Source organism: Antrostomus carolinensis, unplaced genomic scaffold, assembly GCF_000700745.2.
Source record: "Antrostomus carolinensis isolate BGI_N321 unplaced genomic scaffold, ASM70074v2 scaffold15039, whole genome shotgun sequence".
In the NCBI taxonomy this organism is placed as follows: Eukaryota; Metazoa; Chordata; class Aves; order Caprimulgiformes; family Caprimulgidae; genus Antrostomus; species Antrostomus carolinensis.
Window position 1 is genome coordinate 5,897 of NW_010340786.1, and position 14,173 is coordinate 20,069.

The 14,173-nt window shown below is 41.1% G+C and overlaps 1 protein-coding gene across 1 annotated transcript in view; it reads right to left on the reverse strand.

Moving 5' to 3' along the window:
* Positions 1 to 1,582: 1,582 nt before the first annotated feature.
* GALNT12 (polypeptide N-acetylgalactosaminyltransferase 12) overlaps positions 1,583 to 14,173 on the reverse strand; it is a 35,833-nt gene continuing 23,242 nt past the window's right edge. The window contains exons 8-10 of the mRNA XM_010176291.1: positions 12,202 to 12,315; positions 5,319 to 5,474; positions 1,583 to 2,031 (exon numbers count right to left, since the gene is read on the reverse strand). Of these exons, the coding sequence (XP_010174593.1) occupies positions 1,894 to 2,031; positions 5,319 to 5,474; positions 12,202 to 12,315 (408 nt within the window). The 3' untranslated portion in view covers positions 1,583 to 1,893. The remainder of the gene's footprint in view (positions 2,032 to 5,318; positions 5,475 to 12,201; positions 12,316 to 14,173) is intronic.

Sequence of the window (14,173 nt, forward strand, 5' to 3'; positions counted from 1 at the left end):
ACAGATTTCTTCATCTCTATCCTAAAATTTTACACAGCTGTGTGCGGGGACAATACCTTCTTAGGGCAGTTTGTTCCATCAATCCCTGCAGGGATCACAGCCTAAAAGATCAGTGAAATGATTAGAAGAAAACCAGTGATTATAAGAAAAAAATCCGCTAGCTGCAAAGATAGTTCCCACTCTACTGAATCACAAAATATTTTATTAATTCTGACATCAATTTAAACAGTCCAGCCCACACAGGTAAAACTTTAAAGGTGCTCACAGAAACATTCTATCTGCATGGGTTTAGAAAGACCTTGGAAGAACCTACATATGCATCTCCTACAGACAGAACCCCCCCACACACACCCTAATCATATAAATAGATACGCCAAAATGACTTGAGCTTGAGGACTCAAAGAAAGGGCTGTACATTTTTAGATACGCCAAAATGACTTGAGCTTATGAGGACTCAAAGAAAGGGCTGTACATTTTTAATATAAAACATGGACAAAGGCAAAGAATGGAAGAAATTAAAAATTAAATTAAATGGATGCCAAGACTTCTAGAGGAAAAAAGGTTGAAAACTTCATGCTTCTACACATAAGCATACCTCCAGCAGGTACAGAAAGAAACTTTCCTTATGAGCTGAAACCCTTTTAATCAACATTGTAATGATGACGGTCAGTGAACACATACATTGCTATACACACCACTTGTCTGATTGGGTGAGGCAATCCTCACACACCACAGCAGAAAACATCTTGTACTGGTGCAGATTAAACCCCATGTTTTCAATAGGACTATATGTGCTGACATGAACAACTTCTCAGAAAAGGAGTTCCCAGACAAAATGCAAGTTATATCTGAAAGACAATTCTTTTTGTATTAATATCAGCTGCATATCCATATATCCATTAGTTGCAAAACCATTTTTGTTTATACAATCATTTTTATATGACTCATTTGAACAGTTACAATTTAAAGAAAGACAATTCCTTAAGATTCATTTTCTCTAACTGTAATTTTGAAATTTGTCACAAGAATTATTTCTAGGTCTGATCTTGCAAGTTTTATGTATGTTGAAAATCCACATAATGGTAAAGTTGCACAGTCTGGGACACAACCCATAGCTAGATCCATGGGAATCTAAACATCTTTTCCCAGAACACGACCTTTAAAGAGTGTTGCCTTATTTCTTTAAGAAAGATGAGAAAAATCTCCTTTTTACTCCCAAACCAGACTTAAGCATGATTAGAAACTCAAGTGCCATGAGCATCTAAAATTGTCACAGCATTTGATGTATAGTATTGACAAGTATGTGCAATCTGTATGCATCTAGATTGTTATTTGTGCAAAAATATGCAGACCTACTCTGCCTTCATGTGCAAATCCACACTGTCTCCAGTGAGGATTTTGTGGGAGTCGCTTAGAGCAGAATCTGGCCTACATTTACCTTCTTGGTATTTAAGAGACAAGAAGAATTATTAACTACTATCTGTTAAAAGGCTCAACTGCAGAATGTTTTAGTAGAAAAATAAACATTTTAAGTTACTGGCAAATAACATTAGTGCAATTATTTTGACTGCCTTACTTTCATACAGTAGATTAAAAAAATATATTGTCACTTGTGAAAAGAACCTAAGACACTTCAGAAGCAGTTATGTAGCTGCCAAATAAAGAGAAGAGGAGCAGATACTGTGGCATGATAGAACCACAGCACTTACATTACGGAGCTCTCAATGCTTAGTGCTTTTTAATGCTCCAGAAAACAAAATCCAAGGCTTGTAAACTAATTACAGTTCTTTCCATACAAAAATATATCACTTATGTGATTTTCAAAAGGCTGACTAACTGCTGACTAGAAAAAGCACATTCTCCTATTCAGCTATATCCTAGATGACACATGGATCAACTTCTTTCTTTGAAGAACCATTTTTGGTAGTCCGAGTCAGTACAAGGTCGTAATAACGGTGCTGGGTTACCATTGTAAGCGTTTGACTCTGCTTGTACGCACTTCTGGGTGTGTAGATGAAACAAAGTACCGTCCTACAAAAGACAGAAATAATTTTTGCTTTTCAGGTCTTAAAAATTACAGGCACATCTATTTTAAAAGTAACAGAAAACATTTGTAACAAATAAATATCGCATGTATCTTTCTTGTGGGGCCATGCAGTGAAGCCAAAACGCCTACCTTGAGGATCTCTGATACTTTACCAAAAGATTCTGCTTTTAAACTTACATTACACTGCTTTAGAGTGATTTGTGCCTGCAAAGGATGTGCCAATTTCATTCGCTTTCATTGCCTTTTGTTACTGCACCAGAATATACGCGGAAAAAACAAAAGCCAAGTGCATGCATTACCCAAATTCACCAACTTACTGCACATCTTGCAAATAAAATGTAAATGTTGTTAAAGTGTACATGTTGAATATATTTTTAGCAAAAAAAATTCTCCTTTCTTCACAGGGTGTATTTTTAGTGGAAAAGGCAAAATAAGCTAAGCATGCCCCTTGCCTGCAGATGTGTCTGATGATAGCTTGCTTCAGATTCCCCAGAGAACATAGTTTTGAGGTCTCAGGCCCTCCTACTACAGGAGTCTCCAGGACCATTTCTCTCCAGTTCGCATCACCCGCTCCAATCCGGGAGCACTGTCAACCAGGACAGTGAGCCGCAAAAAGGCGCCATGTCCAGTTGTGGAGAAGCGCCCTGCTCCGAGACCCTTCCTGCCCAGGTGACGTTCCCACACGTAAACATTTCCAAAGCCTCTGACAGCCTCAAAACACCAACACCTTGTTTCTGAGCATAAGCCTGACTCCTCTGAAAGTCTGCTCTTCCATCATCAGGAATGTTACGCTAATTGCCCCTCGAGCCGCAGCCCCAGTGCCCAGCGGCGTGCACTTGCTGACAGACATCGCTGCTGAATGGCTTTCCTGTTTCCGTTGCGATAATTCAAATTTTTGAGTGAACTAATCAATATCTGCCTCGCTCATTTTTGACTCAGTGACCCATAAGAACTTAGTTCTTGCCAGGCTGCTGGGAAGGCTGTTTAAATCTTTTGATTATGCTACATCCATAAGGACAGCTTTTCCAGTGTCTGACACTTCTCCATACAAAGCAAGAGAAATGTGGTACTGACACCTCACCCATCACTTGCCTTGAAAGGTGAGGACTGGTGATTTTGATTTAATGCAGAGCAGTACATTCAAATCATACACAGACACAATGGATCAAGAGAAAGAAAGAGAATTTAGCATCTGAAACTTTAAGAACTATTTCAAAAGTTAATGGTTAAGAATGCAGCAGAAACAGATGTATTCCAAAACCGTGTTTTCTTAATTATTTCCTGAAGTGACTGAGGTTCATTCAATATATGTAATCTTAGAGATTAATGCATATGACCTTGAAAAATTTAGTTAAAAGTCACCATTAGAAATGAAACGTCATTTATAAAGTCAGACTTTTAAATACTTTGTTTTACTCAGTAATATCACTGTGAGCTTCAGTCTGCACTAGATTTAGTGAACAGACAGTAGTTTTCGTATTTTTCTTTAGAATTTACTCTCCCACCTATCACTGGTGGTAGTATCCAAGCATGAAATTTGCCAGCCATGGAGCCTGTAGAGTTTAGATGCATTATGCAGACACATATACCATTTTGATACATTATGTAACTTTTTCTCTTAGCCAAATAACACTCTAGAACCTGACCAAGGCCACTATTTTTCATCAAATTTATTTTCTCTTAGGCATCCAGGAACTCCTTCAGAGACTAAAAACTACTAAACACAAGGTTTTCTAAAATCACATTTTGTTTATTAATATACTTCTCAGTGTATTAATATACTTCTCAGTATTTTTCTCCCCTCTGGGAGTAGGCATTAAGCTTGGAGAGGTACAGATCTTCTGAGTCCCCATAGCTAGTAAGATGTGTCCTGTGTAGGGGCAGGAGAAGGGCAGAAGGTATTTTTTGATCATAGAATTTTTTAGGTTGGAAAGGACCTTCAAGACCATCAAGTCGAACCATTAACCCAGCACTGCCAAGTCTACCACAAAACCACGTCCCTAAACACCACATCTACACATCTTTTAAATACCTCCAGGGATGGTGACTCCACCACTTCCCTGGGCAGCCTGTTCCAATGTTTGACTACCCTTTCTGTGAAGAAATTCTTCTTAATAGCCAATCTAAACCTCCCTTGGAGCAACTTGAGGCCATTTCCTCTTGTCTTATGGCTTGTTATGTGGGAGAAGAGACCAACCCCCACCTCTCCACATGCTCCTTTCAGATAGTTGTAGAAAGTGATAAGGTCTCTTTTTCAGTTCAGCCTCTTTTTCTCCAGGCTAAACAACCCCAGTTCCCACAGCTGCTCCTCATAAGACTTGTGCTCCAGGCCCTTCAGCAGCTTCATTGCCCTTCTTTGGACACACTCCAGAGCCTCAATGTCTAGTGAGGGGTCCAAAACTGCACACAGTACTCAAGTTGTGGCCTCACCAACACTGAGTACAGGGGCACAATCACTTCCCTAGTGCTCCTGGCGACACTATTTTTGATACAGGTCAGGGTGCTGTTGGCCTTCTTGGCCACCTGTGCACACTGCTGGCTCATATTTAGCTAGCTGTGGACCAACACCCCCAGGTCCTTTTCCACCAGGCAGCTGATGATGGTGCACTAAATTACACAACTGCACATTACATTGCAGAAAAGCTCAGGGAGCACTTCTGGTGCTCACAGCAAGGGTTAAGAGAGATGGTTTGCAGAGCAGAAGCTGCAGCTGCTCGAAAGCACAAAATAGTGTAAAGTAATGGTGTTATGTGAAGTATCAGGAATACATGGTGGTATAAATACCAGCAAATGAAAGAAGTCAATGAAAGCAGGGTAGAAGTCAGCCAGCCACACGACTGGCTGGGGAAGGTGTATGGAGGCACCTCAGTTCTCAGGAGAAGACAGTAGGTGTGGGGTGTGAGAGAGAACCGAGCAGCACACAAAAAGTCCTAGATGGGGACAGGGTGAAGACAGAGCTCTGACAACCTTCCCAACTCATTTGAGGTTAAGAAGGGTCCTTTACTTCCTCTCATCTTCCTATTCTTTATGACTGGCATACTCTTTACCTGCAAGCTGCTGCTACACTGTTCCATGTTCAGATATTAAAAGTCAAGATAACATTTCTCCCATAGATTTATGCTGAAATTCTGGCCTGCATGATGTGTGGGCAGAAAGATAAAAAGAAAAAATTCAACAGTTCTCCCACCCACCCTCTTCCCCCCCAAAATCCCCCAACAATTCTCCTCCAACTCCCAAACAACGAAACCCAAAACCAAGCAGGCACACTCACCTCTCTGAAAAGAAACTTCTGGTTTTCAGGAACACTGTGGACATTTTCTAGACACAAGTTCATTGTCAAGTAGTCAGTCCCTGAATCAACTGCTGCACAGACTTCTGGCTGTCGGGTGTTGTAACGTATTTCATTATGGGATGTGTACTCAAAAAACTACAAACCCAAGAGAAGAAACAAAGGACAATAACCATTTCATATGTACACAAGAAAGTATTTATAAGGAGCATATACTAAGACACTATAATTAAGTTCACATATTAAAGTTGCTATCGTGGAGAGAAATTCTGCCAAAAATATTCAAGGAGCCTTAACGGCTGCCGTTTGCTTACTATTTTATAGAAAAATCAATCTCACCACAGCACTGCTTTACTCTGGTAGGACTTAAAATGTATGAACTGCTGAATAAATGCCTTGGAAAACAGACGTTCCAGCATTAAAGAGCTTACAAAATTTGACTGTAATATTCTACTTTCACATTCTAGATCGCCCTTAAAAACAGGATGGAAAGTAGTTTACAGCCAGATATTATGCCTTCTTAATTTAGTTGTCACAAAACAATGTTACTTTTAATTAAGGAGTTGCTTTCTGCATAGTTCAAACACATTTTGGTCAAGGTTCATTTCCAGTTACAAAGTACTCAGGATGCATGGTGATGAGCACTTTATTATATAACATTTTAAGACATCATTTGGAGCAAATCAGCTACAGCTGCTTTTAAACATGAACAGAACTTTATTAAACACAATTTACTGGCTTTGTTTGTTGTACAATATTCTACAGAGGCGTTCTGAACATGCTCTAAAACATCTTGGCTTTTGTAGTAGTTATGGTTGAAGACTTCCTTAAAATTTTTATATTTATCATGGACACTTGCCAAGTTTTGGACTTCATTAAAGAATGTCAGATTCTGAGAGTTGTTTGTATTTAGTATACTTGTAAATAATTTAGATTACTATAGGGCACAGATGTGTGTTTAGATCTGATTTAGATTATACTCAGTAGGGTAGAGGAGAGTTTTATACACATCAGAAAATTGTTTGTTACTAATAGTATAGCTGCATTAGTGGAAAGCAATAAAAAGGATGAGGGAGAGAAGGAATCCTCCTTTGTTTTGTTTCACCCCTAGAGAAAGACACTATAAGGCTTTGTGAAGGGGGCTGTACCAATTCAGAAATGATGTATATGCTTGAACGTACCACAAATCCATCCTTAGCAACCACTAAGGCTAATTAACCTTGAAAGAAAAACTGGAAATGGGTTTTAATGTAAACAGAACTGTGTGATAACAAATTCTGTAGTCATCCATTTCCAGTTTTAAGAGCTCTGATCTAGACTAGGCTGATGGTAGTTGTTTCATTAAACCTCCTCTGCACCTCTTTTTATCATGATCAGGAATTTCTCTGCCAAGGTGGCTGTTGCAGCTGTACACAGACCAATGTTGTCCACTGCATCAGCTTGTGGAGCTCCATGGCTTTTCTCTGGGCAGTGATGCAAGCGACCTCCCCAGAACTAACATCATTCATTTGTGGTAAAACCATAAAGGGAAGGGATTGTTTTGAGAAAGCAACTTCAAATTTGAAGTCTACCTGCTGACATAACACCCAAGAGACTTTGATTTCCCCTTGAAACCTATTGCTAGGAACTGTTTCTATGATGTAGGCTGCACTACCTTTACAATATTTGCTTTATGTCAGAAATGTTTCATCATCAACAAAAGTCAAATGTGGTATATTGGTCCAATTTTTAAATTATTATTATTATTTACCCCAATAGGCAGGGGTAAAATTCTCTGGCCTTCAGGCTTTAGTTCCCAGTATCTGATTGGCACGTGGAAAGCCTGCTACTTTGGGCACTACAGTGAGCTGGAAGGGCACTCATGAATAAAGAAAAAGCTTCTTTCCTCATTTGTGTCTGGATGGACAGCTGCCACTTTTACAAGGTCACATTTAGAGCCTTGCTCATTAGTGGATTTTTAAGATATAGTAACACTTTTTTAGCAATTTGTATTCAATATCAGTGAAAGCCTGCAAGCTGCTGATTGTACCAGAAGCATCAAGAGCAGACAGAGCAGCTCCTAGGTCAGAGTTCTCCTTACTACTGACATCTTTCCTGAATGGCCTCTTGAGGACTTGCATCAGATTTTGGAGGAGTAGAGCAAGTAAAACAGTTAATTTCTGGATAACATTAAGGACTGGGGTTAGAGCATTAACAACCAAGGACTCCTGCCTCCTTGCCCAACAAACATTTTACAGTTCTTTACCCTACACTGTTTCAAATTGGATAAATACTTTAGGCTTTGAGCTTTTAAGCTCCAGTAATACAGGAGGTAAATTTCTTCCTTCTCAAATGGTGAAGTGTTTTTTAGTGCTCTTCCTTGCCCAGTGGGTTCTGTGGGCAGAAAGGAAGCATTTTCAAACTGATCCATGGCCCAGTAACTAACAGCCTTACTGCATTTTTTTCCTTCAGAGAATCAGTAGATTCCCTTAAGTGCTACTGGGAAACTTGATGAGGCCGTTTACTCGGTGCCTACCGCTTCTGGGCGATCTATGAGACACGCCCCAGCTGCATCAGTGCTCTCTGGTACAAGGGATGGAGGCAGATTTTGACTGCTATCTCACCACACAGTCATCCCTCTCTGTGCCTGGGTACCACTCTTCTGCAGGCAGGAAGAAGTTTGCACTTGACAGGTGCTTTCTGGGCAGGAGAACCAGCAGTGAGGTTACCAGGTCTGATACACCTTTCATAGAAAACCTGAGGGCTTTGCTAAGCACTCTGTTTTCCTCTCCCTATTTGCCTCAAATGTATCTACTGCAAATGGGAATACTGGGGGGGGTAGGGTCAGACAAAGCAGGCTGCTCAGTGGCTTCCCATCCCCTTACCGTGTCAGGTCAGGTTCCTGCCATCACACGTTGGCCCCCTCTGCACTGCTCCCCAGCCATACCAAGTGCAATGGGCTTCACTGGTGTTGAATTTCAAAGCCTTTCATTCTCATCTACTGGGGCAAACACTTCCACAAAACACCAGCAGCCTGAGGTGCAAGCACCGAGTAGCCAGTGTTTTGTGTATTTTCTGCCTCTCTTCCATAAACACTCAGCTCCTACCACTGCAGTCGTACCCTCACCTTCTTGCTATAATGAACGTGCTAATTTTAAACAAGCCACAGTTAGCTTTCTCACTGCTTACACAACAGCAATTCAACAGCACTAAAGGGAATCCTCTCACTTATGCCATGGATTCAAGGAAAATACAAATTACCAGGGACCTCAGTTTTCCAAGAGTGGTTTTACTTACTAAGACATAAAATAGGAGCAGGTGCTGGACTTTATAAATAATTGAGAGCACAGAGCTCTCTCCTCTCAGCACAGTGCACACAGATATTCAGAGGTCACTTTAAGTGGAGAATTGCTTCCAGTGCAAAGAGCTTTTGCAGTTGTCTCCTACATGAACAGCCACCTGCCACTGGCACATCATGCCAGAGGATGGGTGTTACTGGACTGTAAAACACATATGGCTGACCAAGTTAACCTTCATTAATGTTAAATCCTACCAAGATGTTTTTGGAGAATAACTTTACTGAGCTGTACTCTGGAGAATAAAAACTTCATTCCTTTATACCATGAGGCTGTGTGAATGTGCAGCAGTGAGTACTATTTGAGGAAGAAAGTGAAGAGTGGTGGAACAAACTCTGCAAATGGATGAAGGGATGAGAAAGAGAAGGCTAGAGGATTAAAAATGACAGCTAGCCATGAAAGAGGAAAGGTGTGTCAAAAGGAGCAAAATGTGATCTAGTGTGGGTAGTAACTGGCGGGAGAGGGACAGACAAAGCAAGGGGTATTAGTGAAAGACTGGGAGCCAGTCAGCATGGAAAAGAAAGTGTTATATAGCATAGAGTGGAGAAACTGGAGCTGTCTGTGACATGTGGGACAGGGGACTGAAGCAAAGCTTTGTAATGAGGGTCTGCTGCTAAAGCTGTATATAGATAATGAGTGGAGTGATGAGAGCAGACCAGAGGAGAGCAGCCAGAATATCTTGGGATTAGGATGGCAGATTCCCTTCCAAGGACAAAACAGAAGTTAAGCACTGCCTCTTGCCAGTAAACATCTCTGAAACTCTATGGTGAAGTGCCTTGCTTTCCTTAGTGTTGATATAACTAGAGGATGATCAACCTTGTCAGCTGATGGGACTGATGGTGACAGCAGTGGATATATATGTGGGATATTTGACTGTTTTGGTCCTGCCACTGTCACCTGCCAACTGCGCTAAGGAATTCACACCACCATAAGCAGCCTGTTACCTTTTAAGAAGGACTGTGAAAATGGCAAGGGGATGGAAAGGAAATGGAGAGAGATGTCCTGCTGGTAGGTTTCACAGCTATTTGATAGCCAGAAAAAAGGAGGTGCAAGTTTAGCAATCCTGAGTTCCATTTCCCATCTCATCTGTGCTTCTACATCTTATTTTAGCCTCCCTCTGTTCCCCCACCCATAGTCTTCCTGCTGTCCACTTCTCTTACAACTATTACCTGTCACCCCTACTCATGCCTTCATTTGCTAACTGGTATTTCTGCTCCCATGTTCAGTCCCCCTGCCCCTGTCCACTAAAGGGGTCTCCAGTGACTCTGCTTGTTTCACGCTCCCTCCCTGTAGCTCCTAACTACCCCTTCCTCTGCCACACATGTGGCTCCTCACCTGTGGACCTACCTCCATCCCAAACTACTTCTGCCCTCTGTCTCCTTGGCCCCCTTTCCCTGGCTTCTGTCAGCCCTCCCACGCCTTCTGCCCATTTCACTAACATTGTTTTGTCCATTCCCTGTGCTTGGTCTTCCCTCCTCAGGCTCTGCAATTCTCTTGTGTCACTCTGTATCTTATTTTATCAGCTTATACTGCAGTCAGGGAGTTTCTGCATTTCTCCTTCCTCCTGCTCCCCAGATGCCTGCAGAGGGAGCGCTCATTGCACAGCTCCAAGAGCATCGCTGCTCCCACAGATCCGCTGGCTGCTCTCGCGGGTACGCGGATGCATCGCACCACCAGTGGAGACGTGAGAGCATTAATATCCAGTGATGTGATATCTCTGCAGTAAATTCAGTTAATCCTTTAGCGCTAGATAAACAAAGGATAACCGTAAAAATGTCATCTCATGAAAATTCATCTCTGAATTATACTTCTCTTTTGCTTTCACCTTTTAGCCTATGTATTTTTTCTTAGTGAAAGGGATAAAACTTAAATATTTTTTTCCCCTCAGAGAAATACAAAAAGATTCAACCCCTTTCCTCTGTGTAATCTGTAATACAAGGAAAAAAAATTATAAATATCTTTAGCGTGTAAGCATGTAATCCCATACATGAAATACTTCTTAATCTACAAAAGCAATCGACTCTTCCTCATAAAGAATTGGCTTAACTATGTTAACTTGGGCATGGAGCTGAACAGAGGGAGTAAAATGGGTTGGTGAGCGGTGGCTTAGTGTGCTTGACATATATCTTCAGTATCAAGATCCTTTCACTTTTACAATGCAGGATTCTCCTCCTGTCCTCACCTGTATCTTGGCCTCCAGGACAGAAACATTAGGGAAGTTAAGACATGAAATAGGCATAAACTAATAAATAATACTAAGTAATAGTTCTGATGCTTAAGGTAATAAACGCTGTCAGAAACAAATCTACTTCCTTTTAAGATCCGAAGCACAGTGCTCAGATTGTTGTTTTGTTTTCCTTTTCTTATTTAAAATGCAATTCATATTAGAAGCTTTCTCTTCAATACAGACTTGTTTTTCACTTCTCAAGCCTTTATATATTTTTAAAGCAGAGTTCAGCAAGATAATGGATACACTGCTTATCTGCCACATCTCTGGTCCTCTTCCAAAATTGTTTTCCCTTTCCTAACTATATGTTTGGATTAATTTTCTTAAAAAACCCTGAACAGTCAAGCCACCCAAACTGTCATAGGGTTATGTACTTACTCTCAACAAGAACCTCGATATTTCTCCACCCATCCCCACTAGGAGCATGCCATATAGTCCAATCTGGGTTAGTAGCCAAAAATCAAGCTAGATAGGTAAGTACATGTTACATGCCACACATCAAACACCAAATCTCAATTCTAGAAGGTGACCACTCACACCATGCAAAACAGCCATTGTAGATCCATACATGGTGCCCCCCAGCACTTTTATCACAGCAGAGAGCTTTATGGGTATGATAACTAACCACTGCTGCACACGGTTTCAATCAGCATAGAGAAAGACACCAGCAAGCACTTTCAGCTTCAGAAGTTAAAACCAAGAGAGCAAGAATGAAAATGTTAGAGGAGACTCTGCTCTCCAGGATTCTGGGGCCCAAGCCCAGGAGGACATTCTGTAGAGAGGAGTACATGAGAAGATGCTGTCCAAAACTTCTTGTGCAATTAGACAAGCACCAAGAGGAAGAGGCACAATGGCAGACACAGACAGAACTAGGTGAGGACTGCAACATTATTAAGGGCTTCGGAGACACAGACAAAAGCTCAGAGATGTGCTGGTCTGCCCAAGATGCAAGATGCTGGTCTGATGGCAGATGCTGCCCAAGACCAGCTGGAGATGAGCAAACACTGGCCTATAAGCACTGTAACTGCACTGCTGTGCTATTAACCTCTGCTAATGAGCCCTGTGGAAAGGCATAATTAAGGTATGTGTTAAGTTCCCTGGTCTGGGTAGACGTCTTCAGAATGAAGAAAATCTGACCTGAAGATACATCAAAATCAAAAGCATTCAGTACAAGAATCAAAATTAGATCTAACATCACCCCAGTGTGGCAACACACTATCAGCCCCACTGCAATGCCATTACCACGCTTTTTCACATTACAACCATATCGTTAGTCAAAATGAAGGTAAAACATTAATCTTACCTGATTTTGTCCCATGCCATGACATGGGTACAGTATGATCCTGTGCCCAGTTACTTGATGTTCATTTGTAGGATTATAATCAAAACAGAAGTTTGCCATTCCTCTATTCTTCAGCTAATCAAAACAAAAGAATATTGTAAAACATTAATCTAAAGTAAGGAAGGTATGCTGTAGTCACTTTACACCCATTCTGCTGAGCTGTGAGCTTTATATCCCAGAGCTGGTGTAAATTAACTGGAATAGATCAAATGGATCCAATGGCAACATCTCTCTGACTAACGTGAAATAAAACTGTTGGAATCATCTTGACTTTGGGCGTTGAAGCAAACAGACACAATGGCTTCCCCTAGGAATGACACCGTGTTCCAGTGCATTTGCAAATGAAGTAGTATGGAACTATGTAAAGCTGTGTTGAAACCCAACAAGCCAGCAACTCATGCAGAAACAAAGAGTCTGCTGTGTCTTTTTTTCCCCCAAGGATCTACTTGTTTAATTTCCTTATGAAAAGAAGACTACATACGTTTCTCAGTTTGTCAAATGGAGACATAAGAAGGATTTGTTCTCGAAAGGACTCCAGTACCCTCTTGAGGTTGAACAAGCAGACAGATTTTAAGACCAGAAATCATGGAAGTGTGTAAGATTATCTTTGGAAAGAGACACTAGGTGTGATATTAAGTGTTCTTTACTAGTGCTGCTGGTCTCTGACACAATAGGTGCATCACTTGAAAATTAAATTTTAAAATATTAAGTTGCCTGATTTTAAAAACATCAGGCTAATTAACAAGAATTTGCATTTAAGTATTCAGGAGGCAAAAGTAACTGAAAATAAGTAAAACAATGCCATAACAATTATTGACTTCTAGTATTAGCCACTTAACCAGATTTAAAATCACACAGAGCAAAACAGGTTCTGTAAACACAGGTTCAAGCTGAGTGCCAAATGAGTTACTGTATGTAATTACACCACAGACAAAAAGAATAAGTGGAGTAAATCTCAGAAGAGTCACTTCAGCAAGGTGGAATTTCACCGTTCTTCCCTTGTCGTGATAATTGTATCCTCAGTTCTTAATGTGGAGAATGAAGGGACACGAAGGGATTGCAGAAGGCTAAATCCAAACAAATGAGACAAACCCCTCAGGACCCAAACCCACCACAGAGCAAACCACACAAGTTGGAAAATTAAATACTTCTGTTCTACATATATTTTGCTTTCCCAACTTCTACTTTTATTGCTACTCGAAGTCTTCTTTCCACTGCTTTGTGCCCACTCCTGCTGAAAAAAGCAGCCAGGCTCTCGGCGCTCTGCATGCCTGGGCTGCCGGCCCAAGGCAACAGCAACACACTGGGGGGCTGGGGAGGACCACTGAGCTGCCACGGCTTGGGGCCCCTTGCAGGGCTGCTGGGACTGTGAGGCTCTCCTGTTGAAGCCAAATGCATACATGTAGGGCTGAAGCCCTACCCATACAGGCTTTGCCTCTTAATTCCTCTCTGAGCATGCTTCCGCTATGCATTTCGTTTAATTTTTCAGTACAGGATAAATTAACAACTGAATTTGGTGTGTGATAAAATTCATCCTTAGTTTTAGTGCCCAAGTTTACCAGAAGCAAAAGAAACCCCCTGGACAGCCTTTCCACAGAAAGTGTTGCTTGGTTTGATAGGAAGGCACTAGACCCCTGCAGCCCTCCCTGAGCTGTCAGAAGACGACATTTTGTTTAGCTTCGTAAGAGTAGGCAAGAATTGCACTTACAAAAACAGGAAAGAAAAGTGTCTTTTACAGATTATTTTAAATATTAACATGGAACTACATAAACCAAGCAATAAGCTTCTCCTGTTTCTACATTCTATATCAAGAAATGTCAACTTAAAAGTCACAGCCACTCAAAAATGGGAATTGTATCTTTAAAAACACAAACTGATTTCAGTTCTTGTCAGTGGCTGTCCTCAGATCAGAGGGTCTCTCATTAGTATGTTT